This window comes from Drosophila persimilis, unplaced genomic scaffold, assembly GCF_003286085.1.
Source record: "Drosophila persimilis strain 14011-0111.01,24,50 unplaced genomic scaffold, DperRS2 tig00000000-arrow-pilon, whole genome shotgun sequence".
Taxonomy (NCBI): Eukaryota; Metazoa; Arthropoda; class Insecta; order Diptera; family Drosophilidae; genus Drosophila; species Drosophila persimilis.
Genome location: NW_020825288.1, coordinates 13,371,318 through 13,397,440, shown reverse-complemented (window position 1 = coordinate 13,397,440; position 26,123 = coordinate 13,371,318). Strand labels below are relative to the sequence as shown.

General features: G+C 47.8%; 6 protein-coding genes across 8 annotated transcripts; 5 read left to right on the top strand and 1 right to left on the bottom strand.

Moving 5' to 3' along the window:
* The first annotated feature begins 908 nt into the window (after positions 1 to 908).
* LOC113564947 lies at positions 909 to 1,716 on the top strand. Its single transcript, XM_026984577.1, has 2 exons — positions 909 to 963; positions 1,024 to 1,716. Exons 1-2 carry the CDS (start codon positions 949 to 951, stop codon positions 1,714 to 1,716), a joined length of 708 nt encoding a protein of 235 aa, XP_026840378.1. The 5' UTR covers positions 909 to 948.
* An 899-nt stretch (positions 1,717 to 2,615) lies between these two features.
* LOC6588652 lies at positions 2,616 to 15,287 on the top strand. 3 transcript variants are annotated; one of them, XM_026984647.1, is made up of 4 exons: positions 2,616 to 2,685; positions 7,567 to 11,498; positions 11,555 to 11,675; positions 11,744 to 15,287. In XM_026984647.1, the coding sequence occupies exons 2-4, from the start codon at positions 7,666 to 7,668 to the stop codon at positions 15,119 to 15,121; spliced, it is 7,332 nt and encodes a 2,443-aa protein (XP_026840448.1). In that variant the 5' UTR covers positions 2,616 to 2,685; positions 7,567 to 7,665; the 3' UTR covers positions 15,122 to 15,287. The 3 variants fall into 3 exon arrangements, with proteins under 3 accessions (XP_026840448.1, XP_026840450.1, XP_026840449.1); XM_026984649.1 differs by lacking the exon at positions 2,616 to 2,685 and adding an exon at positions 2,714 to 2,775; XM_026984648.1 differs by lacking the exon at positions 2,616 to 2,685 and adding an exon at positions 7,190 to 7,207.
* A 1,176-nt stretch (positions 15,288 to 16,463) lies between these two features.
* On the top strand, positions 16,464 to 17,834 carry LOC6588541 (solute carrier family 41 member 2). The gene has a single exon (XM_002013545.1). The coding sequence runs from the start codon at positions 16,464 to 16,466 to the stop codon at positions 17,832 to 17,834; it is 1,371 nt and encodes a 456-aa protein (XP_002013581.1).
* Positions 17,835 to 18,737: 903 nt separating this feature from the next.
* On the top strand, positions 18,738 to 21,068 carry LOC6588538 (T-complex protein 1 subunit alpha). The gene is made up of 4 exons (XM_002013544.2): positions 18,738 to 18,858; positions 19,110 to 19,263; positions 19,319 to 20,209; positions 20,271 to 21,068. The coding sequence occupies exons 1-4, from the start codon at positions 18,786 to 18,788 to the stop codon at positions 20,824 to 20,826; spliced, it is 1,674 nt and encodes a 557-aa protein (XP_002013580.1). The 5' UTR covers positions 18,738 to 18,785; the 3' UTR covers positions 20,827 to 21,068.
* Positions 21,069 to 21,272: 204 nt separating this feature from the next.
* Positions 21,273 to 22,163, top strand: LOC6588548 (reticulocyte-binding protein 2 homolog a). The gene is made up of 3 exons (XM_026989229.1): positions 21,273 to 21,536; positions 21,595 to 22,017; positions 22,079 to 22,163. Exons 1-3 carry the CDS (start codon positions 21,306 to 21,308, stop codon positions 22,145 to 22,147), a joined length of 723 nt encoding a protein of 240 aa, XP_026845030.1. The 5' UTR covers positions 21,273 to 21,305; the 3' UTR covers positions 22,148 to 22,163.
* A 10-nt stretch (positions 22,164 to 22,173) lies between these two features.
* Positions 22,174 to 23,013, bottom strand: LOC6588497 (probable prefoldin subunit 5). The gene is made up of 3 exons (XM_002013542.2): positions 22,876 to 23,013; positions 22,536 to 22,745; positions 22,174 to 22,472 (listed from the first exon to the last, which is right to left on the bottom strand). The coding sequence occupies exons 1-3, from the start codon at positions 22,972 to 22,974 to the stop codon at positions 22,275 to 22,277; spliced, it is 507 nt and encodes a 168-aa protein (XP_002013578.1). The 5' UTR covers positions 22,975 to 23,013; the 3' UTR covers positions 22,174 to 22,274.
* Between the last annotated feature and the right edge of the window lie 3,110 nt (positions 23,014 to 26,123).

The window sequence follows — 26,123 nt, the reverse complement described above, 5'->3', positions numbered from 1 at the left end:
GAATGGCATCTGGACAGCGTCTTCAGGATTCTGGCGTCTGGTGCGATGGAAAGACCGACAAGACAAGATCGCGTAAATGGGAATGGGGCCTGCTCCACCTCTGCCTGTACCAGCCCCGCGAGCCCCCTGGGTGGTGCCTGCCGCCTTCCTGCTGTTCTCGCGCCAGGAGCACATTGGGCCGCATCTCGACCGAGTACAGCGAGCTGGCGCCATCAGGCCATCATTCCGAGTCGCCCGAGTCGATGGCAATGAGCATGTGGAGCTGGAAGGATTCACGGCGCTGGCCCTGTACCAACAGTCCGATATACCATCCGTATCGAAGTTATAAACATCAATGGAATGAACAAGTAAGCAACCATATTGTATACATCTGGACACGTGTAATCTCCTGTTTTCTCTCTCCCTCTCCCTCTCTGGCTGGACAGGGCTCTGATCTGCCATGGTACCACCTTTGACAACTGTGACAATGTCCACGATGAGGCCGACTGCTGCAAGCGGCCCGAAGACTTTCAGTGTCCCATCAACAAGGTGAGTGGAAAGACACGATATCTGCCTAAATTCTTAAACTAACAATATCCTACCTATATCGGCAGCCCTGCTCTGAAATGGCTGGCAGGCCTGCGCCAATGGTGCAGACGATTCGTTCGGCGCAAGGCCCGGCAAGAGCCACACCGAGCCAATGTATCGAGCTCTAATGGCTCCATCGAAGAAAATAAATAAAGCAGTAAGCATAGCCAAAAATAATTTAAAATCACTGCACACTGATATTCTTCTCGCAGGGAAGCACGCCGTCAAGCACTTCCTTTTAAAGACTTTGAAAATGCAATAGAGAACATGCCGGATAATTCATTTCAGGGGCAACGCGACCAAGCTGCGGATGAAGATGGAGCGAAAAGACTCTGGACGAGTGCCAGGTTACCACTACCAAAATGCCTTCTACAAGGATAAATGTGTAGTTGGCGTGTATTAACATATAAAGAAATGAATTAAGTGGAAATTGTATTGGCTTAAACCTTATTTTAGACACAATCAAAATCAGTAGTACATCATCCCCTCGACTGGAGCCCTTCGGCCAAGCGTCAGACTTTACACAAGCGCAGAGCTGACGGGAACAGCCACGCCATCGGTTTGGAGGAGAATCGTTTCCGATCCGACAACAACAAAAGCAATCAGGCGCAGCAGCAACAACCGGCAGCTGCCGAGGTAGATGTCACTCCACCATCCGAAGCATCCGAGGACTCCGACGACTCGGGCGTCAGTTGGGATGAGCTGAGCTCAGTGCCGCCGTGTCCGATTCCTCTCGCCGCAATATCAACAATAGCAACGAAATCAATACAGATTAAAGCCACGAAGCGGATCCCAATACCATGCGTCGCCACCTTCCTGTCGGGCTGTCTCTTCAGCAGCAGGACGCTCTATGTCCTGCTCTGCGGGCACCACGGGATCCACTCCAACATGTTTTGCGCTTCGTATTTTGATAATGTAGATAAGCTTGAAAAGAAGAGCGAATATGATGGGCCCAGCCAGGACCCCCACCCAGTGGGCGCAGTGGGAAGTCCAGACGACGACGACCGGTGGCTCAGGGGTCGGTGCCTGGAAATATCTGTATGCCTTCAGGCCGACTTTTTCCACATCCGCAATACACTCAGAAACCATCTTACAGGAAGGCACTTCATTCGCTATTCGGGAAAAGAAAACTCCTATGATTCGAATTAAACTGTTTTCAATTGAAATCGCACCTCTAGAAAGAACACCAAGAGCTCGCTGAGGATCTGATCCGTTCGACACGAAGACACTGCATCCCGTAATTGAATGAAGACGAAATTTCGTTAACTGGAACAAACAATTTTGTAGGAAAAAATATACAATTTCCGCTTGATTTTAGATCCCTGTGACAACTTAAATTTAGGAAATTGAAATAATCGAATGAAATTATGAGTTCAGAGCTGAGTGTCTCAGCTAGCTAGAAATATTCAACGTAATATTAAACTTCAGAGGCCAAGAATTGGTATCGGGATCAGGATATTAACGAAATAGGGTATACATGGGCCTATACACGCATCATGTCTTCAAATACCAGCAACATTGCGACTGTTTGTTTTGTTCAACTATTTTGTTTAAACCTTGTTTTAGCCAAAATACAATAAATGCATGGACTAAAAACTAGCCAATCTTGAAGAAAATTTTCTCATCAACGGCCTAAAATTATATGGGCAAAACTATGGCTTTTTCATTTTTTGTTTTGACCTATTTCGCTAAAACCTCTTTTTACGCAAAATGCAATAAAAGCAAGTGTTTAGACTACACCAGTCAATTATAAAATAGATTCACTAATCGGATAAAATTAAGTGGGCATGGCTAAATGTTTTATATAGCTAGTAATATTCCACGGAATATCAAAAACGAGGAATTTGTAAAATAGATCTTGAATTCGTCAGTATATTTACGGTATATTTTTAACATGAGACGGTATATTTTTGCATATTTCAGAGGGTCCGACGGTATATTTTAACGATAAATCCACGGTCACACTGTCGGCCAACTTTGAGCGGTTCGTTTTATTTGTTTTTATCGCGAAAGGTGTAATGATTAAAAATAAGTGCAATATCTGAGAGTAAACAACAGTGATAAAGCGTGAAATGTGTCAGCTGGCTACAGCAGCACCGCTTCCATAGAACTGTCAAGGTACGTCCCCAGAACGGAGCCCTGTGTGGGAGTCTCAAATTGGAATCGTCTTCTCTGGTCGTCCGTCTTTGCGTGCGTGTGTGTGTTCGTGTGAGTGTTCGTGACAATAAACTATGAAAATAAACGTAGAATGTTTACTATATACAATTTTGCACCGCCTTCTATTGAACCTAACCAAATAGGGCGAAAGTTATATGGCGTCGAATGCTTTATAACTGATAATTTTGGTGACGAGCGTTTTTAGGTTATTTCTCGCTCTCCGCGCAGATTCCTTTTACAGGAAAAATCAATAAAGTCCAATTGGGACAATGCATGAAACGGTTTTTGCGTGTGTGAGTGTGTGAGGGGGATGGATGGCGATTTTATACTCCTTTATCAGCATTATCTCTTACTTTTCTGCCTTTTTTATTGCTGCAACAGCAGCAAAGTGATTGTGGGGCACGCCTAATTGATAAGTATTTTGGTCATTTCCCCACCCTTCTCCATTTCCTCTCTCTATCTCTCAAAACATACTATAATCAATCATTTTCCTACATTTCGCACCGTACTTATTTATGTGTCTCTACCTCTGTGTTGCAAGAGCAGCCGAGCCAGTAACTATTAAGATGTTTAGTATGGAACCACGGTCGATTGTTATAGGGTATGGCATTCGGATTTCGCAGAGCAGAGTTTTGCAGTGTAGTAAAATATTATCTCATTATCTGATCAAAATATGATCTAAAACGTATATCTGACATAAAAACTATCTAGTTTTTGTGGAAAATGGAACATTTTTTAATGTTACTATTTTCCAATCTTACTAAATAAGTGATACTTGCATGTATTGTACAATATGTTCGAGTATATCGTATTAGTATATCCATCTGCTAGGGCATCAACATCTTCGACCTCTAAATCCATCATTCCTTTGCCTGTTGTTTCCATTTCTCTCTTCAACATGCTACAACAGCACCACATACCAGAGAAACAATAAAACACAATACGAGAGTACCATACAGTTCCATATGATAGGCAATGGTATTTAGTTTCCCTTTTACTTTTCCACAATTTACATAATCATCATCGTCAGTGGCAGCAGTAGCAGCAGCAACAGCTCCAACAGAAGCAGCGCTAGTGCCGCAAAGACATCATCAGCGTCCACTAACAACCAACAATAAAAACAAAAGCGGAGTGGCGTCGTTCATTAAACTAACGCACACACACACACACACGCGGCAAAAACAAACAGATGGATGGACAGACGGACGGACAGATAGTTTTATTATTTATGTTCCCTGTTTGCCTGTTTAATTGCCGTCGGTTCCATAGCCATCGCCAATCCATGGCAGGCAAATCCATTCCGTCCTCCCGTACATCTCTTCGTGGTTGCTTTCTTTTGATAATTCTTTGCCATTTGAGAGATATTCGGTATGCAAAATGTGTGCCAAACCAAATGATGTACAGTGGGATAATAAAGGCGACTTTGGTGACTAAATTGAAGATTACATTTTACTCTTTTTTAAAACATTCCATACCAATAAGTTAACCGTCATCTGTATTGAGATGTAAGCAGTTCCTCCATCAATATGCCGTATCATGCACACGCAATGTATGTTGTTTTGGCGCTTTACAGCATACGCTTGTGCCGCCTCCCACATTACGGAAGAACATTGTTTATTCGAGCAACCCCATAGAAAAAACTATCTGCCAAGAAAGTATTGTCGTAGGAATGGTTATAAATAGCCCCGTAATTCGATTCAAGACTTAAGAGCCACCTAATCAGCCCACTTTTATTGATAACATTTCAATTACTCCCATATTCCCCATTCTCTTATTGTGTATGGCTTATAGAGTAATTCCTTTAGCATATCTACATATATTTCTGAGCTCTGGGGAGCCCACTAAATGACAATTTTGTATCCCCTTGGGGCACTGGGCAGTGCACTCCACTGTGCGGCGGTGGATTCCTTTTTCGTAATGGCTTTTGGCTGTGCCTCTGCCTGTGGCCTGCGGTTAATGACACGACGAGGGAGGGCTAGGGGGCCGGGAGTTGGGAAGTGTCTAGCGGCTAGACAAGTGACGCATATTTTAGCATTCTTTGTGGCGGTACTTGGGTGCCAGCGCACAGCATACCCATCCCATACCCATCTATCACGTACACACAAACTCGTATGCAAAGGCGGATCCATATATAAATACAAACTATATGCGGATTCCTCCCTTACTTTGGCCAATTGTTGGACTGTTGATTCATCGAAAGAGCTCTGGCTAGTGGCTGATATCTGGGAGTGTAACTAAATGATAAATCATATTCTTGGGAGAGCCCACACCTTATCGACGATAAGGTATACTTAGGGGGCGATATCAATTGGGTTTGAAGGCCTAGGCGAACAATCGAGTCGATTGGCCCGCGACTTGGACAGTCCAACATTCCGTTTCCACTTCCATTCCGATGCATTTCCTCTCTGGCGCAATATTACACAAGCGATTGGCGGATTTGCATTCGAGTTGTGGTTGGTTTTCCAACCTCTTTCGTTCGTCGGGCAATTAAATTTTGATTAATTTGCCAATTGGAGCTTGAAACAAGACTTGTTGACGAGATAACTGGTACACACGCAGTACACGACTATTCCACGGGTCATTCCCCAAATCATACACTGACTTCTAAGAGTATATGTACCTACACGTATACGAATGTATTCCATCTTTTGTGTGTATGTGTGTGTGTATGCTCAATTTTACGGCACATGCGCCGCTGCAAATAGTAAAAAATAAGAGGAAAATGCAGCAGCTCCAAATTGCATTTCGCGCATTATTCAAACGGTAGCCTCAAATGAGAAATGAGAAGCACATATCGGAGTACGAGTATGTGTAGCATCTACAGAAGAGTAGCATCCACTCCACTCCACACTCCTCTGTTGCTGGAACACCTGAAGACGCATCTGTATCTTTTTCATGCACTGGAAATTCCGCAAAGACGACGACGACGACGCCGTGTGCCGCTAACTTTCTAAAAGATGCAGCCACCAGCAGCAGCAGCAGCAGCAGTTAATCATGATAATGATTTAGCTGATTATTGTTGTTGCCAGTGGATATACATAGTAGTCGCACAATAGCTGAAAACTGCATTCATTTCATGCTGCAGACCAATAAAGGAGACACTTTTGGGGCCAGAAAAGAATTGGAGTTCTCGTGAAAGTTGATGCGGAACCTTATAGAACAGAAACGAATATAAAAGATAGATAGATAGTTGGAGAAAGGGGAACTAGCTTTCTTCAGTCTGGGGAAATTGTATTTCGATTCCCTCCAATTTGAAAACAAATGAAAAGCTTTTAGATCAGAGTGGATTGCAGAGGACAAGTGGGAATCGAGGGATAAAAACTGCCTTTCCTTATCTTAATCTTTATCTTCTTAATAAATTAAACTACGTTTTGAAATTTATTTACTAGATAAAAACGATTTTAAATATATATTAATATAGGAATAGGAATTGACACCTGTGATATAATGAAGAATCTAGATCTAAATAGGGATAAAAAATATCTGTGTCTCATAGGTTTCAAATACATCCCATGTGATGGCCCTGCACTCTATAGAAGGAATAGAATAGAATTTAGGAAATAATATTAATACAGTAATAATAGGTTCTTGCACGTATTTCTACAGGGCGGTAAAAAGAAGTACTGTAAGGCCTCGTAATAATAATAATAATAGATCTCGAAAGATGGGATTAATAAAGACTAGACTGAAGACTAGGTACTTGAACAAGTATTAGTTCACACATATGTAGAGTAGTGTTGTGTTGCCCTCACTTAAGTTTGAAACTAAACATGTTCCTTCGAAACTGTTCTTATTTGCTCACTTGTTCTCTACTCACTTTTTGCGCAATTCTGATCCTCAAAGGGCATTTTGCGTTCTGGCAGTTGTTGTTCATATTTGCGTTTACTTCACACTTTTTGTATTACCGGCAAAGCTTTTTACTCTTTTAAAAATTCAGTATGTTACTAATTGGACAGTGAGCAGGTGCAAAATATAGCAATACGGACGACTATTTGACTTATTTCGCTATAATCTTTTTTTAAGCAAAAAAAATTAAGAATAAGCCAGTTAGTTAGAAAATTGATTCATCAATCGTATAAAACTACAATATGGGCCTGGCATGGCTAAATTTCCTATCTAGCTAATAATATTCGACGGAACATCAAAATTGAGGAATATGTATAATGAAACTTGAGTTCGTCAGTATATTTATGGTATATTTTTCTAATGTTAACCCAGCACTAGTTCTTATCCAACACTAGTTCTTATCCAACACTAGTTCTTATCCAACACTAGTTCTTATCCAACACTAATGCTTACCCAACACTAATGTAGAGATAAATGTGGATCCGACACATTAGAGCCCTGCATGAGTGGACAGTTTTCAAGGCAAGGCTCTAATACATATATTCCCCCAAATGTCAGTACAGAATACTTTCGTTCCCAGTCGAGCATCAATTCGCGTGCCGTCATCGTCACAGAAACAGAACCGAATCGTATTTCAGTAAGAAATCAATAAATCATGTTAAGAATTTGCAGAAATAGGGTCTGAATAAAACGCCGTTCCAAGAAAATAAAATTCGATGTGTTGTGCCATAAAGAATTCATGTTTGATTCCGCGATTGTCTTCCCACAGAATGTTGTGGGTCATTCAGGTCTGAGCCCGGCCTACACCTGATATGGCGGGGGCGTCAGCGCGTCTCCATTTCAGCTTCGCTCTGGGGAATATTATATTATAGCCGTCAAGTGATGACGCGAACAAAAGGCGTTAGCGTTAGCCCACGTCTTGGTCCGGCCACTCGCCACTAAATTTAAAAGTCTCGTTTTCCGCCTCTCACTTGTTTCCCTTTCCACTACTTACAGGCCATGGAGTATTGACTTGAGGCACAGTCAGAGCAAGAGCCAGACCACAGCACAGCACAAACAGAGATCTTCCCCGAGAGGCTGCTCCGCTCCGCCGTCATGTTGGAGCCAACGCTCACGCCCGAGCTGGAGGAGGATGTGGATGGCACGAGCCTGGTGACGGCGGCCATTGCTGGCCTAAGCATAGACGATGTGCCAGAACGCAAGCCGCACTTCCTGGACTACGATGCAGTGCCGCCACCAGACTACGAGGATGAGTTCGGGGCTGCCGGCGAGCAGCTGAAGATGGACAAGAAGTACGAGCGGGATGGGGAGATCAGCGACTACGAGCTGGCCGCCAGCGGATACACCAAGAAGGAGTTCACGCAGGACGACAACACCCTCAATTTCACACAGAATGGCGTCGGGGCAGTGGGTGTCGTGGGAAAGAAGCCGGGGGCGAAGCACTTCCTGGACGAGAATCCCATTCCGCCCGACTATATGCTGGCCCAGGAGCTGCGAGAGATGCGGGAGCACCGTAGTCTGGACAGGAACTTTGAGCGGAAGTCCGCCCAGCAGCAGCAGCTAGAGGAGCTGCCACAGCGGAACGGTGGCTCGCCGGCCAGCTCGGGTCGGGCCTCGCGCAGCAAGGAGCCCTCCTATACGCTGTCGCGCTTCCTCGACGGCGACAATCCCATGCCGCCGCGTCTGCCCAAAGGAGCCGCCTGGACCACAAGCTTCGACGAGCGCTATGGAACGGCAGCAGCGGCAGCGGTGGATGCCACACTGGGCTCAAAAGTGGAGTGTGTGTACTCGTTGCTCTCGATGCTGGGCTCCAACGATCCCCTGGAGATGGCCAAGAAGTTCCTGGAGCTCTCGGGTAATGCCCAGAGCTGTGCCACGCTGCGGCGCTCGGGCTGCATGCCGCTCCTCGTCCAGATGATGCATGCCCCCGACAACGAGCCGGAGGTGAGGAAGTGCGCCAGCCAGGCCCTGCACAATGTGGTGCACACGCACCCGGACGAGAAGTCCGGCCGGAGGGAGGCCAAGGTGCTGCGCCTGCTCGACCAAATCCTCGACTACTGCTCCTTCCTGAAGACCCTGCTCCAGAGCGGCGGCGAGGCCATAGCCGACGACTCGGACAGGCATCCGCTGGCCGCGATCTCCTCCCTGATGAAGATCAGCTTCGACGAGGACCATCGCCATGCCATGTGCGCCCTGGGGGCCCTGCATGCCATCCCGAATCTGGTGCACCTGGACCATGCCGTCCATGGGCCCAAGCCCGAGGATCAGTGCTGCAATTCGCTGCGTCGCTACGCCCTGATGGCCCTCACCAATCTCACCTTCGGGGATGAGAACAACAAGGCTCTGCTCTGTGGCCAGAAGCAGTTCATGGAGGCCCTGGTGGCCCAGCTGGACTCGGCGCCCGACGATCTCCTCCAGGTGACGGCCAGTGTGCTGCGCAATCTCTCCTGGCGGGCGGACAGTAACATGAAGGCGGTGCTCAACGAGATTGGCACGGTGACGGCCCTGGCCCTGGCGGCCATGCGCAACAAGAGCGAGAACACCCTGAAGGCCATACTCTCGGCCCTCTGGAACCTCTCCGCCCACTGCAGCACCAACAAGGCGGAGTTCTGTGCCGTGGACGGCGCCCTGGCCTTCCTGGTGGGAATGCTCAGCTACGAGGGACCCAGCAAGACCCTCAAGATCATCGAAAATGCGGGCGGCATTCTCCGGAACGTCTCCAGCCACATTGCCGTCTGCGAGCCGTACCGGCAGGTGCTGCGCCAGCACAACTGTCTGGCCATTCTTCTGCAGCAGCTCAAGTCGGAGAGCCTGACGGTCGTCAGCAACTCCTGCGGCACTCTGTGGAATCTGTCGGCCCGCTGCCCGGAGGACCAGAAATTCCTGTGGGACAATGGGGCCGTGCCGATGCTGCGCTCTCTCATCCACTCGAAGCATGCCATGATCTCGGAGGGCAGCTCGTCGGCCCTCAAGAACCTGCTGAACTTTCGTCCGGCCGTGCAGAATCATCATCAGCTCGATCCCATTGCCCGCTCCATGGGACTGAAGGCGCTGCCCACGCTGGAGGCACGCAAGGCCAAGGCACTGCAGCAGGAGCTGGGCGAGCGACACTCGGAGACGTGCGACAACCTGGACACCGGCGGGAAGCGAGCCTCCAGTTCGTCGCGTCGGCACCCGGCAGTGCCACGGCTCACCCGATCCACGATGCTCACGAAGAGCGAGAGCCGGGACTCGGTCTACTCGGCCAAATCGGACTCTGCCTACGAGCATCTGATGCGCTCAGCCTCTGCCTCGGATGCCCAGCGCAAGGGGCAGCCGAAGATAACCGACTTCGAGATGGAAATGGAGCAGGATGCAGAGGCCACCGAGGAGCAGCCCATCGACTACTCGGCCAAGTACAGCGAGAACGCCACCAAGACACATGTCACATCGACATATCAGGAGACGGACCTCGACCAGCCCACAGACTTTAGTCTGCGCTACGCCGAGAACCAACTGGAAGCCGACCTCCTGGACATATCAGCAAAGACCACGGCAACGAAGACGCCAGCGACTCCGGAGGGAAAACCCGAGGGACAGGAGATACTGCTCATCCTGGACGATAGTGTCAAGTGCTATCAGACCGAGGACACGCCCTATGTAATCTCCAATGCGGCCTCTGTCACGGATCTGCGGCTGGCGGCCAAGACTGAAGTCGAATCGGGGGTAAAGCCGGAAGCCAAGGTTCCCGCTGCCTCTGCCTCTGCTTCTGCCTCTGTCGCCCCCAAGAAACTCTCAAAGCTGTTGCAGTGCAGCGGTTCCGGTTCGTATACGCCGGAGAAGCCCATCAACTACTGCGAGGAGGGCACGCCGGGCTACTTTAGTCGCTACGATTCCCTCAGCAGTCTGGATGAATCGGGAATCAAGGCCATGCAGCTGGCAGCTGCTCCACTCGGAGCAGAGGCCAAAGCCAAGCCTGTGAAGCAGCTGCTGGCCGAGGAGGAGCGGCAGCAAGTGGAGGAGGAGGAGCAGGAGGTTCTGGTGAAGTCCTCCTCTGCCCTGGAAACCCCGCTGATGTTCTCGCGCCGCAGCTCCATGGACTCGCTCGTGCACGATCCCGACGTGGATGTGGCCAATTGCGATGACAAGAGTTCGGTGGTCAGTGAATTCAGTCGCCTGGCAAGCGGCGTAATCTCCCCATCCGAGCTGCCGGACTCTCCCACACAGAGCATGCCGCAGTCGCCCCGGCGCAACAGTGTGAACCGACAGTCGCCGGGTCCAGTGGCAGCCAGCATGCGTCCCCTGCGCAGCGTCTTTGAGGACGATCTGAGCAGCTTCAACGTGGAGCACACCCCGGCCCAGTTCTCGACGGCCACCAGCTTGAGCAGTCTCAGCATCGTGGACGATGAAAAGGAAGCGGCACAGGAGGTGGTGCACTACAACGAGGACGATCTGCTGCTGGCCAACTGCATCAACATGGGAATGCAGCGGAAGCCCACGGCCCCGGAGGTGGAGACGGAGGAAACCACCCGAAGCTACTGCACCGAAGACACGCCCGCCCTGCTCTCGAAGGTGGGCAGCCACACCAATCTCTCGGCCATCTCTGTGAACTCCTGCAACGAGCTAAAGGACCCCGATCCGCCCTCCTCTGCCGACGGAGTCTCCTCGAACACCTCCGACTGTGGCGGGGCAGCAGGGCAGCATCTGCTGCAGCAGTGTATACGCGATGGCATGCAGAAGCAGCAGCCGACACCCGACGATCCCATCGCCATGCTGCGGCGTGGAGGAGGCAGCCTGCTCCCCGGCTATCTGCCCTCCAGCGATGAGATGAGCAAATACCTGGTCGAGGACAGCCCCTGCAACTTTTCGGTGGTCTCTGGCCTGTCCAATCTCACTGTCGGCTCCAGTCTGGTGGGTCCAGCGGTGCAGCTGAAGGAAACAACTGTGGGGTATGTACTCGTATTTATGGACTTTGAGGCTCAATGTAATTCCTGCTTCTCTGTAGTCCGAGCATGGAGCCCAAAGCTCCTGCAGAGCAGTCTTCATCCCGGCCACCGCACTGGCAAGACGATTCCCTGAGTTCCCTTTCCATTGACTCGGAGGACGACACCAACTTGTTGAGTCAGGTAAAAGGCATTCATTCGATCCCTTCCGCTTTAGACGGCAACTGATTTCCACTCTCTTTGTTCCGTAGGCTATTGCCGCTGGTTGCAATAGACCCAAATCGAATCTTGGCTTCAGCTCAAACGGAAAGCGCTCCAGTTCGTTGAGCTCCTCGCAGCCCATGGCCATTAATGCGGCCACTTCGGCGTGCTCTCTGAACTCTGCGATGACGGTGCGCAAGAACCAGCAGGAGTCGTACAGCTCGGTGGACTCCAGCGACTCGAACGACAATCAGTCCAAGTCGCTGTTTGAGCTGTGCATCCTCAAGGGCATGTACAAGTCGAAGCAGTCCCAGCAGCAGACGCAGTCGGTGCAGCCGCCTCCCCTGCCTGTGACATTGAATTCCAAACAGTTCGATTCGCTGCCCGTACAGCTGCCATCCTCCGGTGGCCAGCACCAGCACCAGCAGCAGCAGCAGCAAATGACAAAGCGACAGCGCAGCAGCCACCATCATCACAGCCACAGCCACAGCCATCATCATCATCATCGCGAGAGGGAGCGCGAGAGGAAGGACGAGAAACTGCTGCAGGAGTGCATCAATACGGGCATCTCCAAGAAGATCAACGCCGTGCCAAAAAACGTCCTGGCTACGTCTGCAGCTGCATTGGAACCGTGTCACCCAATGGCAGCTACTACATCAGCAAGTGCCCCCAGCACAGCAGCAGCTCCAGACGTAGAGCAGAAAGCGCACGCCACCAGCAGCAACAGCAACAGCAGCAACAGTATCCCCAGCCCGAACAGCCTGTCCCAGAGCAGTCATATCGCCGCCACCGGCACAGGCATCGACACAACAAAAAGCCCAGCTCCAGCTCCAGGTCGAGAGAACGCGACCGCGAACGGGAACGGGAATGCTCTCGAGACAGGTATTGGGTCTAAGCTGGAGTTGGACTCTGATCGATCCAGCGATGAGTCCAACCAATCCTTTATTATGGACACCGTGGTACGACTGGACAGTACTCCCCCCAGTGCCAGCTGCAGCTCGGGCTCGGCCAACGAGAAGCACAAGGATCCCGATCTGATGCTAAAATCCGTGGAGCGATTAACCCTGGAGTTTGTCACCTCCGCGGAGCAGCTAAGGAGCCACAGCCACAGCCACAGCAAGAATCACAACCACACGAATACCAATAGTCACAACACCTGGAACGAGAATACCTGTCCGAATGATGTGTCCTTTCCCAGTGTCAGTCAAACAGCACCCGTACTCCAGGCCTCGCTCAGCTTCGATGATGATGTGGATGTGGATGTGGACGATGAAGAGGCCACAGAGGCCAAGTCATTGGTCAACGAACTGGCAGAGATCACTCCCACCAACGAGGAACAGCCATCGCAGCCGGAATCTCTGGACACGGAGACGGTAACGCATACCCTAATGAACGGAGGCCACTCGGGCAGCTCCTCGGGCGGCGGACTGAACTTTCAGCTGGGAGGCCAAGTGCAGAATGCCGGTGTGCAGCAGCGGAACCTGCTGTTCAATGGCACCAGCTCCTCCATGATGACTAACTCCACGATAATTGCTTTTGAGGCGCGTGCGGTGGCCGAGAATCTGCTGCAGAATCTACAGAATGGAGATGAGGACAACACCGAGCAGACGTTCAGCATCAACAGCCTGGATCTGGACAACGTGCGCCCGCCCTCAGGCATGGAATCGCTGAATAGCTGCTACCAGGATCACTCACAGCCCAGCTCGTTGCGCCTGCCGTTGCCCAGCAAATCGCCAAGATTTGCCCGCAAGGTTTTCCCCGCCAATCTGGTGGCCCGGCGGGCTCTCGGGCACCTCGCTGGCAGCGCGGAGAGCGTGAACTCCAGCTGCAATCTGCTGGACAACATCAAGCCGCCGTCGCTGATGGACGAGCTGCTCGACTCGATGATCAGCGTGGACAGCATCCAGTCGGAGGTGGCCGATGGCGAGCAGGACTGCAGCATGGCCACCACCATCTCGGTGTCGAACTACGAAACGGCCGCCTGCGACGATCAGTCTTTTACAGTGCTCCAGAGCTGCTACGACGAGGAGGATGGCGATGAAGACGCCACCATGAATGACTTTAGCTCGGCCGAGTCCACGCCCAAGCAGGGATCAACGCCATCACCCAATCGACGCTCGCTGACACCCAAACAGAAGCGACGGCTGGCCAAGGACCGCTTCAAGACCTACACCATTGCCAGCAAAAGCGAAGAGCTGGACGGTCTAGAGTTCAACGAAACGCTGCAGATTGAAATTGTGGAGACCACGGGACAAGTGGCCACGCCATCGACACCACGCGCCAATGGCCGGAGGAGAGGCAGTGCCGAGCGCTACAAGACCCAACTGATTGAGTGTCCCCGGGCGCTCATCCAGGGGCAGGCCATGGGAGACGATTGTCCCAGCGAGCAGCTGTCCTCCATTCGCGCCATGATGCAGCAGTTCACCTACATCACGGACATCAACATTGGACAGGCCCAGGAGGTGGCGGAGGAGCACCCGGAGGATCACCCCGAATGCGATCAGAACTCGGAGACAGAGTCGTGTCATGGCCTGGAGCCAGAGTTGCCGCCTCCTCCGCCAGTGCTGGATATAAAATCACCCATTGCAGCCCAACCCCCCATCCTGGAGCCTGCCACAGCCGTGAAGGTGGTGAGGGGACGCAAGAAACCCGCCTACGTGTCGCCCTACAGCATGCAGAGTCAGCGGAACAGCAGCAGTGCCGCCAATCACAAAAAGAAGACCCTCTCCCCAACCATTGCCAAGCGGAATGTGCTGCCACCCAAAAAGAAGGCCACGCCGCCGCCAGACGGCGGCTCCACTCCAGCAGCAGCACCAGCTCCGGCCCGCCTGGAACGCCAGGGAACCTTTGTAAAAGATGTGCCCACAAATAGCAATGTCCAGGTGCCCGTCGTAGAGGCCAAGCCGGCCAACACCAGTCCCAGCCATCGTGTATCCAAGCTTCCCACAAAGAAGGCCACAGGCGGCGAGAGTCCAAAGGCAGTTGCCGGATCTCCGAAGCGCACTGTCACAGCTCCTTTTGCCCGACGGGGTCCGCCACAGCGGGCCAATACCAACCTCCGTCTGGCCGGAACGAAGTCAGCGGGAACCTCGCGGGTGGCCCCCATCCGCGTGTCCACCACAACTCCGCCCTCCCGCAGCAATTCCAATCTGAACGGAAGCAGTGCAGCCGCTGCAGCGGCGGCCAAAATTAACCAAGCACAAAGTCGCATTGCCAACATCTGGAAGCGCGTGGACGAGGCCAAAACGAAGCAATCGTCCAATCTGAGGACACAGCAAACGAAATCTTCCAACACGCTTAACGGAGCTGGAGCCGGAGGGCCCAAACCCAAGACCACGCTGCTGCGCAGCTCCACCTTTGATAACACGCCCAATCCCGCAGGAGGCAGCGTCAAGTCCAAGCTACCCGTAGTGGGTGCACGGAAATAGGTCCCCAAAGGAAGGTTTTTAAATATTTTTTATCGCATTTTTAGAACGGAAAACGCACAAGCAGAAGCAGCAGTAGAGTCAGGGGAGAAATCAAAGAGTTTATAGGCTAGAAGGCATATACATATACATATACATACGATATCCACTATAAAATACTATATATACATTTTTCCTTCCACTTAATACACCTATATATATATATATATATGTACTTGTATCTAGCGAATAATGAATTTGTAAGCAACCAGTCTAGCATAGCGATAGCGCAAACTCCTAGTTACTCGAAATAATCCAAAATCACAGTCAGAGCCACCCTGTAGAGGGACTCGTGTGTAGCCAAATGTACTAGATATCAGGCCTTTCAAATGTGTACAACTCCCCTATATACAATATATATACTAACGCATATGTAATTGCTATATATTCGGTAGACATTGTTGTTCAGAGAGAGGTTTAATTCGATTTACTTTTTACTTTTAGTTAGAAGAGAGCTCCGCCCCCAAGGACCGGATCGTATGCACAACTCAGAAATATCGCAACTTCGTGGCAGAGCCCATGGGCAACAAGTCTGTGACAGAATTGGCTGTAATTGGAGAAGCGCTGGGCGGCCGCTTGACTGAGGCTGGATTCAATAAGGCGCGCACCGTGCTCGGGAAGTTCTTGGTTTTGAAGAAGATGAGGAGCTGTTCAAGGACTGGATGTTAGGCTTAACATCCAGTCCTTAAACAGCTCCTTATCCTTATGGGCACAACCGACCTGGTTTTAAATAAGTATAAGGAGCTGCTCAAGGACTGGATGTTAGGCTTAACATCCAGTCCTTGAACAGCGCCTCATCTTCTTCGAAACCAAGAACTTCCCGAGCACGGTGCGCCCATTATTGAATCCAGCCTCAGTCAATCGTCCGCCCAGCGTTTCTCCAACTACAGCCAATTCTGTAACAGATTTGTTGCCCATGGGGTCTGCCACAAAATTGCGATATTTTTGAGATGTGCATACGATCCGCACTCACCCGTGGAGCTCTTTTTATTATGCAAAAACCAAATATCTTTGAAAAAAACAAGAAAAACCATTTTGTAGTCACTGCTTTTTAAGTATTCTTTTTAATAGCATATGGCATTATTAAGTATCAATCGAAGCAGCTTTTGTATTAACTATTTTGTTATTTTCGATTCAAGGCGATTAACAATTTGAATATTAATTAAACGAAATGCTTTTCAGCAACACACAAAACGAAAACTTGCATGAGTGTATGAAATCTATAAGCATTGCATTTGTTATCTAGTAGCAGATCTAAACATACGTCAATATATGTTTATGTATCTGGGATGTTTTTGGAGTGGAAATGGCACCCAAGAGAGAGAAGCAAACTGTCGAACAACCACAGGAGCAGCCGGAGGTTCAGGAGGACAGCGACGATGCAATCTACCGCGAGCCCTGGTACTCCACACTCATTCAGATCGTGCTGCCCTTCTTTCTGGCCGGCATGGGAACTATAACGGCGGGCATTATGCTGGGCAATGTCCAGCACTGGACCGTGTACAAGCAAATGACCGAGCTGTTCGTGCTGGTTCCAGTGCTATGCGGCCTCAAGGGCAACCTGGACATGTGCGTAGCTGCCCGATTCTGCACGCACTCGAATCTGGGGCACTTGAAGAACAAAGGCGACACCTGGAAGATCGTCATTGGCAACATGGCGCTGGTTCAGGTGCAGGCCATTGTCTGCGCCCTGCTGCTGTCCACCTTCACAATGGCTATCACATCCGGGGTGGCCCACAAGCTGAAGTTCGAAAACTTTTCCACGCTGACAGCGGCGGCCCTGATCACATCCAGTACCGCGTGCTTGATCCTCGACTCGGGGCTGATGGTCATCATCCTGTTCTCCCAGCGCTACAGCTTCAATCCGGACTACATGGCCACGCCGATTGTGGCCTCCATCGGGGATGTGGTGACGATCAGTCTGCTCTCCTTTAGCTCTGCCTACATGTACGACCTGGCCAAGTCGTCCATGTGGATTAATGTTTCCATAATGGCCTGCTACCTGGCGGTCTTGCTGCCCCTTTGGCTGATAGTGGCACTCCGGAACAGCTACACACGCCCGCTCCTCATGATGAGCTGGGTACCAGTACTGGGAGCGCTGTGCATCAGTGAGTTTGGGGGCTTTGTGCTCTGCTCGTCGGTGGAGCAGTTCATGGGATTCGCCGTCTTCTCGCCCATCATCAATGGCATCGGCGGGAATTTGGTTTGCGTGCAGGCCAGCAACATGGGCACCATCCTGCACAGACGCTCCATGCTCGGTCAGCTGCCCACGGACACGCGCATCTGTGAGTGGCCGCACAGAGTGTACTTCTATGGCACTGTTTACTCCCGAGTTTCACGTATTCTGATTATTGTCTCCATACCGGGAAACGTGATTCTCGTGTATATCGCCGATTATCTCTATAAGGGGCACATTTCTGTTGGTCCTGTGTTCTTGGGTTCCTTTGCTCTGACCAGCCTGCTGCAGCTGCTCATACTCCTGTGGAGCGCCCACTTCCTGGTGCATCTGCTCTGGAAATACAGGATCGATCCCGACAGCTCTGCCATTCCCTATCTGACGGCTCTGGGAGATGGCCTTGGCACAGGCCTACTCGCCGTCATGTTCCGTCTGCTGCGATACTTCGACAAAGAATACACTGCCAATGAACCTATGTTCAGAATCAAGTTGAACATATGAATGTGGCTAATAAATGTTAACTGATGTAATAAAATGATGATGAAGCTTACTGATGTGAAATTTCATTTGTTCTCATTTTTTCAAACAGTCCGACATTGGTGCGAAGCTCTAGAAATTATACAGTCTCATTCCTTCTTTATATATATTTATATATGCTACAATTATGCTGCTTACGCTACTTCCTATTTTTGGCTAATGGGTAATGATAGTAATGATTGGGTATTGCATATCCCAACTATTGCACATTCGACAAGGCACAAGAACCTTAAACTCCTTTCGATTTAAATTATTGAGCCCATCATTTTGTTTTACCTATTTCATTGTTTTTCTCCGTATTGAGTTTCTAAAATATAAAGATCACAACAATAGAATATTGATATATGAGTGTACATCCAAATATCAAGCATCGTTTTTTAGAAAAATTCAGCCTAACCTACAAAATGACAATACCCATAAAAGTATAACGGTCGCAAAGGTTTTTGAGGTTCAACAAATGAAAATCGTCAATACTATAACGATTTCAAATATATAATATATATTAAACCGAATATCAAAATCAAGGAATATGGTTTCCGATCATGGGCAGAGAACAAGTGGGTATTTTAATACCCTCCACGAAAATTATGAACCTTAAACAATTTTAGCGCAGTTCAGGGGAAAGATATCGTGGTCTTTTTTTAAGTAAAGTTAAAATAAGGATTTACTCAAGTTGTTAACCTGTTTATATAAAGGGTTAAAGGGCTTAAGTGTTCGTTATTTCATCGGTATATTTACGGTATATTTTGAAAATGTGACGGTATATTTTGGTATATTTCTGAGGGTCAGACCGTATATCTGATAAATAAATCCGGGGTCACACTGTCCAAAAGTGAGTCAGGCGGTTCATCGTGCGGTTGCAATTTGATTTATTTCGTTTTTTCTATTAAAAGTCATAAAAAAACACACAGCAAAATGTCGACTATGGCAAGTCCTTTATCTATTGCGGGCACGCGGCAGTCTGGAGCGCCGGTGCGCACACAGAATGGTAAGAAACATTTGCTTTTAACGACAGCTGCAGAGCGCGTCTGTCTGTCTGCCGGTGGGCGAAGCACGTTTCTGGTCAGGCGGTATGTTACGGGCCCAGAATGTTCCCGAACAAAGTTGTCGGAGGCTTTCCCAATGAGAAGCGAAGGTTTATCTAATGAATTCATAGTATACCTGATGATAATATGAGTTCTCCTGTAAACAGTGCAAAGTGAGGTTATGACTCCATTTTCCATCCTGTCTTTTCTTTAGTTATGGCCGCGCTGTCCATATCCAACATTGTGAAGAGCTCCTTGGGGCCGGTTGGCCTGGACAAAATGCTGGTGGACGACATCGGTGATGTCACGGTAACCAACGATGGAGCCACCATTTTGCGATTGCTCGAGGTGGAGCACCCAGCCGCCAAGTAAGTAGATGGCAGCAGGCACAATGTGAATGATGATTAATTGTGGTCTCCCAAGGGTTTTGGTTGAGCTGGCTCAGCTGCAGGACGAGGAGGTCGGAGATGGCACCACATCTGTGGTCATTTTGGCCGCCGAGCTGCTGAAGAATGCCGACGAGTTGGTCAAGCAAAAGATCCATCCCACTTCGATCATCTCCGGCTACCGTATTGCCTGCAAGGAGGCCTGCAAGTACATCTCCGAGCATCTGACTGCCCCAGTGGACGAGCTGGGTCGCGATACGCTGATCAACATCGCCAAAACTTCGATGAGCTCCAAGATTATTGGCGCTGATTCCGATTTCTTCTCCACCATGGTTGTGGATGCTGCTCAGTCCGTTAAGATTACAGACCCCAGGGGCCAGACCGCCTACTCGATCAAGGCCATCAATGTGCTGAAGGCCCATGGAAAGTCGGCCCGGGAATCGGTGCTGATCCCTGGATACGCCCTCAACTGTACCATTGCATCTCAGCAGATGCCGAAGAAGATTGTGAACGCAAAGATTGCCTGCTTGGACTTTTCGCTGCAGAAGACCAAAATGAAGATGGGAGTGCAGGTGCTGATCAACGATCCCGACAAGCTGGAGGCCATTCGTGCGCGTGAGCTGGACATCACCAAGGAGCGCATCAACATGATTCTGGGCACTGGTGTGAACGTGGTTCTGGTCAGCGGCGGCGTCGATGATCTCTGCATGAAGTATTTCGTTGAGGCCGGAGCCATGGCTGTGCGCCGCGTGAAGAAAAGTGATCTGAAGATCATTGCCAAGGCCACTGGTGCTGCTTTCCTTACCTCTCTGACGAATATGGATGGTGAGGAGAGCTTCGATGCTTCGATGGTGGGTGAGGCCGCCGAGATTGCACAGGAGCGTATCTGCGATGATGAGCTCATTCTCATCAAGGGAACAAAGGCTCGGTAAGTACCAGATTCAAAGACTTTTCGAATGGAAAAAATTTACATATTAATTCTTGTTTAGCGCTGCTGCTTCCATCATTCTCCGTGGTCCCAATGACTTCTACTGTGATGAGATGGAGCGCTCTGTGCACGATGCCCTGTGCGTGGTGAAGCGCGTGCTGGAGAGCAAAAAGGTGGTTGCTGGCGGTGGCTGCGTGGAAGCCGCTCTGTCCATCTACCTGGAGAACTTTGCCACATCGATAGCCTCCCGCGAGCAGCTGGCCATTGCCGAGTTCGCCAAATCGCTGTTGGTCATTCCCAAGACACTGTCCGTGAATGCGGCCAAGGATGCCACTGATCTGGTGGCCAAGCTGCGCTCCTACCACAACTCCAGTCAGACCAAGTCCGAGCACTCTGGTCTCAAGTGGACCGGCCTGGATTTGATCGAGGGCGTAGTTAGGGACAACAAGAAAGCTGGCGTCCTAGAGCCCGCCATGTCAAAGATTAAATCCCTGAAGTTTGCCACTGAGGCAGCCATCACCATTTTGCGCATTGACGACATGATCAAACTGAATCCGGAGGACAAGAGCGGCAAGAGCTATGCCGATGCCTGTGCCGCCGGCGAGCTGGACGGCTAGGGCGTGCGCAAATGACACGTTTTCTACTCTGTTTAGGCATTTAATTTTAATCAAAACACTACCCCACGCCACTCACTTTCAATTGTCGCTCCCACATTTCACATTTCATGTAATAACAATTGAATTGTTTTTTGCGATTTGTATTAACACAGCACATCTGTAATCTGTAATCCTTTCTCATTCACGCTTCAAGGCATAATAAATGAAACTTCAGGATATGCTGAGGCGCCAACTAAACTGGAGATCAATTGTTTATGTTTCTCAAATTCTTTTGGGGAGAGCAATTGCCTTCCGCGAGAGAGCTCTGCTCCGGAGAGCAGATTTTTCGTCGAGAGTTCCTATAAATAGCATCTGCCACTATTTCGTTTCGTCTATTAATACGGAAAAGAAAACATCAAATAGTCAGAGCAGCCATAACGCACATTGCTCGGAGAATTTGTTGGTATATTTTTTTGGGTAATAATTTCCATAAAAATAAAATGTCCGGAACAATTGACGAGGGCGCTGTTGGAGGCGATGTGAACAATAATGACACAGATCTGGCCACTGCCAACGAGCAGGAGGAAGTGCAGCCACAACCACAGCCACAGCTGGAGCACCAGCAGCCACAAAATGAGCTGCTCGATATGGTTTTCACATTGGAGAGCGAGAAACAGGCGTTGCTAGAGGAGTCTCGAAAGAGAATCGGAGCACTTCGAAAAGATTTTGAGGTTAGTATCGAACATCCCCATCTATTGAACGAATCTGCATCGAATCGCCCCATTCAAGGAATCGAAATTCGAAAATGAGCGGTTAAAGAAGCGTGTGGCTCAGCTGGAGCAGGCCCTCAAGCAGTCCGTCATGCTGGGCGGGACAGAGGCGCCCAAGTCTCGCCAAGAACAGGAGGAGCTGCTGCTCAAGGCAAAGACACTGCTGTTCGAGAAGACCAAAGTAAACAAGCAACAGGAACAGCAGATCTCCGTGCTGAAGAAGCAGGTGGAGTCCGTGAAGGACGTGGTCCAAGTGACCAAGGACATGCTGCAGCTGAAGACCGCAGAGTGCGAGCACACACAGGAGCGACTGGAGAAGAGCCAGCTGTGGATCAAGGCCGAGCAGGATAAGTGTGCACTGACCGAGAAGAAACTGGTCATATCCAAGGGCGTGTATGACAAGTTGCGGGCAGAGTATGACACACAATCGAAGATATTCAAGGTTGGTTACATTTGGGGGGCACGATTAGGTTTACAGCCCATTAACCTTGGTTAATTTGCAGGATCTGAGGTCCGCCTACGAGCAGAAGATAAAGGTTCTGAGCGTTGCATTGGAGGAGGCCAAAAAATAGTGGAACAATTTAATAAACTATGTTAATTAAATGCACACATCGTGTTTATAAGTTTAATAATTTAATTCTTTCTGTTCTGCTTCATTGCCCAATCACGTCACTCCTGTCCCATTCCCGCGACGCCTGCCTAGGCGCTCTGGTTGGATTGCTGCTGCTGCTGCTGGGCCTGCATCATCTTTACGGCGGCCGCCTGCTTCATTTCCAGCACGCCAACCACAGAGTTCAGGAAGCGCGTCTTTTGCAGGTGTATCTTTTCAATTTTCTCGATCTGCTCTTGCACATATTCGACGCGGCGCTTGAAGTAGTCCTTGGAGCCCTCTAGATCCTATCAAGCAAACAGATGTTTTAACAGCCAGTCTGGGACAGTAGTAGCAGGGATATTAATTACCTTTTCGATGTAATAGCCGGTGCCGATGTCTATGACAAAGTTGTTAAGGTCCTTCACGCGTCCGGGAACGTACATGCTGCTCGTCAGTGGCACTAGTATCTGACGGTTCTCCCAGTCCGGCTGGAACGTTTCCAACGCCTCTTTGGAGCCAGCGTATTTGGCTTTGCAACCATGCAGAGTCGACAGCGACTCCTGTATGTTACCCATCTCCTGCGGAAATACAGGCAAAGACGAGTTTTATTAGCATGTGCTGCATTCCATTCTCCCACTCCCTCGCCCCGCACCAGCCATCCTGACTCACACGCGCCGCTAGTCAGAAACACCCACACGCGGGACTCACCTGCTCGAACTCTTGCTTAATCTGCATCAGCTGGTCCGGACTGAGCTTAGTGAGATCGATCATCTCAGGCTTTGCGGATGCGCTTGAGGTACCAGCCATTTTTACTAATTTATTATTTTTATAATTTTAAAAGTTGGAAAAAATTGGACACGCAGTGTGACCGCGGATAAAATATACCGTCGGACCCTCAGAAATATACCGTCTTATTTTCAAAATATACCGTAAATGTACCAAGAAAAAAACGAACTTATACTACTTAGCACCCCTCTATTTGAACAGGTGAACAGCTTGAAAAATTTAAGATATGTCGATTTTGCACTGAACACATAATTTCTACAAGATTGCCCAATTTCAACGACTCCTATTTATTGGATTATGTTTAAACTTTCCCACTTTGAAATCCCACAAAACGGCTATCGTTATTATCGATTGGATATTGGAGCGCGCCTAACTTAAATGTATCAGCGACAACGATATGAATGCAGTCCAATGGAAAAAATAGAATTAGAGAGTCCACGAAAGAGAATTAAGCTGGTAGTTAATATTATTTTCGAAAATAGCACCCTCTTATGTGGGGTGGATCAGCCTGTCTGGATGATTCACATGATTCGCTCGCTCCCTAGCTTCCAATTTGACGACACCAACATCTACTCGGCTAGAATGATAAAGGTTATCTAATGACTGGTGCAGTTACAGTGCCGATCCATATACAGGAGCTGCTATATAAACATATACATACATACGTGGGCAAGCCTCCCTATAATAGTGAGACATTATAGTTATCTATATTATAATAATAATAATATTATTATTATTACATCATATGGAAAGTACAAATATTATAGAATGTAATACGATTTTTGTGCAAAATGTTTTAAAGCTCGGAAGTTTAAAATGTGCTGTGTTCATTTCAAATAATTCAAATAAATGACTATACTCTTCCTCATCAGAAATCTTTACTACTCTATTTAGTTTCCTAAAACTCAAATGTGATAAATATCATTTTCAGATTTCCTTACAGAACCATAGAAGTGGATTCTTTAAATTCGAACACAACTCGAACCAAAGGAAAACTCAATCTTTAGTTAGTTTTTTTTCAATTATATTTTATTGTATTTATTATATGCAATGTTATAATTCTGTGTTTTGTCAGTCATTCTGTATTTGTATGCATTTTTACCGTTTTCGTTTTTGGTTTTTCTCGTAAATTATAAAATCTAACATAAAACAAAGCAATTTGTTTAACAATCACTGCCGCTACATATACATATACACGTTACAATTTTTTAGTTAAATATATATATATATATATATATATTTGTGGGTGTTTGGGTGTTGTTGTCGGTTTATATATGTATATATTAGATAACAATGATATTAAGCCTAAGTAGAAGTAAGTTTTAGTACCGATATTCGTACCTCGCTCTCTGCGATTTGCCCTCGCAATCGCCATCGCCATCTCCTGTTCCAATTACCATTGATCGATTTCTCGTAAGTTACATGCTTTAACTATTTACTGTTATTTACTGTTACCCATACAAATAACTGTACTTGCCTCGCACTTACCATACATACATATATCATACATCCACATAACATTTATCTTGATTCAATCGTTATTCGGTTGGTTCTCTAATATATTGTATCTTATTGGGAAAACGTAAGTTGCATGGCGTGTGAAATTTTGCAGTAGTTTCGGAATATACTTGAATTCTCATTTTGATTTCGTTATCGAGACTGTGTGGGGGTATGTGTGCAAAGCAAATTTTGTATCTATAAGTACATATTGAATTTGGTTTTCTCTGGAATCGAAATGAATAAACTTTTGTGGTTTACGAGTAGTTTAAATGCAGAGTTTTCCTTGTGCAGCATTAACATTGTGAGGAGATAGAGAGAAAGTTATTTGGGAGAGAGTGTTACATACATACATGTAATATATCATTAAGTGGGAATGGTTTTCTTATCAACAGCATTCATTCGAAACTCTGTTGCTTCTCGTTTGGTTTCCATTATCGAATCGAAGGGACGTAATACACAATAATCATAGTTTTTCGTTTTGTTTTTTTTGTTCATTATACATTTTTTCGTATGCATGTATATGTTGTATAGATGTACATATATAAATAGTATAGTTTTGTTTGTGTGTATGTCTTGTATAATAGATTTATGTTTGTATGTGTGAGAGTGTGTACTTGTAGTTGTAATTGTCCTAGGTGTCCAGCTAGATTCGCTAATTTGTCTTGTGGTTTTTGTTTGGTATCGCCTCGGTTCTCCGTTCCGTCCTTTTTGTATACAAGTTTGAGGGTTTTAAAAAACTCGAAAATATATCAAAAATTTCTTGAAATGCAGTACATATGTATGTATTTTTTTGTTTAATATATATCTATATATATATATGTGTGTGTGTGTATATATTTGTCCGTGTATAGAAATTTCATTCTTTCCTAGCTATCGTATCGCCAGGGATATCCATTAAGATTTTTAAGAGAAATATGTATTGAATGTCCAAGTAATTTTTCTAGTGAGTGAATGTGTGTGTGTATAAGTAAGTGTATATAAGTTGTCTTGTATATAGAGTCCAAAATGATACACTAACTGATATATACGAGTATGCATACGAGTATCGTGGCAAAAAGGGTTAATATAGCGCATCAAAATGATATACATATGTGATTATGCATATATGTATGCTATGGTATACATGATACAGTTACCAAAACAAAAAAAAAACAAAAACACAAAGAAATCTCGCTCCTAACTGTGTTGTCTATGTGTGTGTGTGTGTGAAAGTATCTGTGTGGGTGTAAGCATGCTTGTGTGCTGGCCGCTGCTGCTGATTGTGTATACGTCACGTATGCCGCTTCCAAAAATACGCTTAAAGCTGCTTTAATACTGTAAAATTGTTGCTTGGTTGTTCTTTCCTTTCCGGTTTGTTCTTTCAGTAAAGTAATGTCTTTCGCTCACATCTGATAGCAGTTGTTGTAAAAAAGCTAGGTAGGTTCGCTTCAGTGTCAAAGAGTGTGTTGTGTCATAGAGTATGTGTGTGTTTGTTAGAGTGTGGTGTTCTGGTGTCTTGTCACTTGATATGTCTGAGTTCATACTGCATACAAGTCACTGGCAATATATAGTCTCAAATACATATACATATTAAAAAGTATATATGTGGGTCTGGGAATGGCTGGGACCAACTCAAAGTCGCATCGCGAACGCTGCACGCAAACGAAAAAGTCGCCTCACGCATATACATA

Excerpts from the sequence above, each read along its gene's own strand:
- LOC6588538 (XM_002013544.2), top strand. The coding sequence starts at position 18,786 with ATGTCGACTATGGCAAGTCCTTTATCTATTGCGGGCACGCGGCAGTCT. Across the intron at positions 19,264-19,318 it reads GTGGAGCACCCAGCCGCCAA|GGTTTTGGTTGAGCTGGCTC; the intron begins GTAAGTAGATGG and ends TGGTCTCCCAAG. Across the intron at positions 20,210-20,270 it reads ATCAAGGGAACAAAGGCTCG|CGCTGCTGCTTCCATCATTC; the intron begins GTAAGTACCAGA and ends ATTCTTGTTTAG.
- LOC6588541 (XM_002013545.1), top strand. The coding sequence starts at position 16,464 with ATGGCACCCAAGAGAGAGAAGCAAACTGTCGAACAACCACAGGAGCAG.
- LOC6588497 (XM_002013542.2), bottom strand. The coding sequence starts at position 22,974 with ATGGCTGGTACCTCAAGCGCATCCGCAAAGCCTGAGATGATCGATCTC. Across the intron at positions 22,746-22,875 it reads TTAAGCAAGAGTTCGAGCAG|GAGATGGGTAACATACAGGA; the intron begins GTGAGTCCCGCG and ends GTATTTCCGCAG. Across the intron at positions 22,473-22,535 it reads CCGGCTATTACATCGAAAAG|GATCTAGAGGGCTCCAAGGA; the intron begins GTAATTAATATC and ends TTTGCTTGATAG.
- LOC6588652 (XM_026984647.1), top strand. The coding sequence starts at position 7,666 with ATGTTGGAGCCAACGCTCACGCCCGAGCTGGAGGAGGATGTGGATGGC. Across the intron at positions 11,499-11,554 it reads CTGAAGGAAACAACTGTGGG|TCCGAGCATGGAGCCCAAAG; the intron begins GTATGTACTCGT and ends GCTTCTCTGTAG. Across the intron at positions 11,676-11,743 it reads ACACCAACTTGTTGAGTCAG|GCTATTGCCGCTGGTTGCAA; the intron begins GTAAAAGGCATT and ends TTTGTTCCGTAG.
- LOC6588548 (XM_026989229.1), top strand. The coding sequence starts at position 21,306 with ATGTCCGGAACAATTGACGAGGGCGCTGTTGGAGGCGATGTGAACAAT. Across the intron at positions 21,537-21,594 it reads CACTTCGAAAAGATTTTGAG|GAATCGAAATTCGAAAATGA; the intron begins GTTAGTATCGAA and ends GCCCCATTCAAG. Across the intron at positions 22,018-22,078 it reads CACAATCGAAGATATTCAAG|GATCTGAGGTCCGCCTACGA; the intron begins GTTGGTTACATT and ends GTTAATTTGCAG.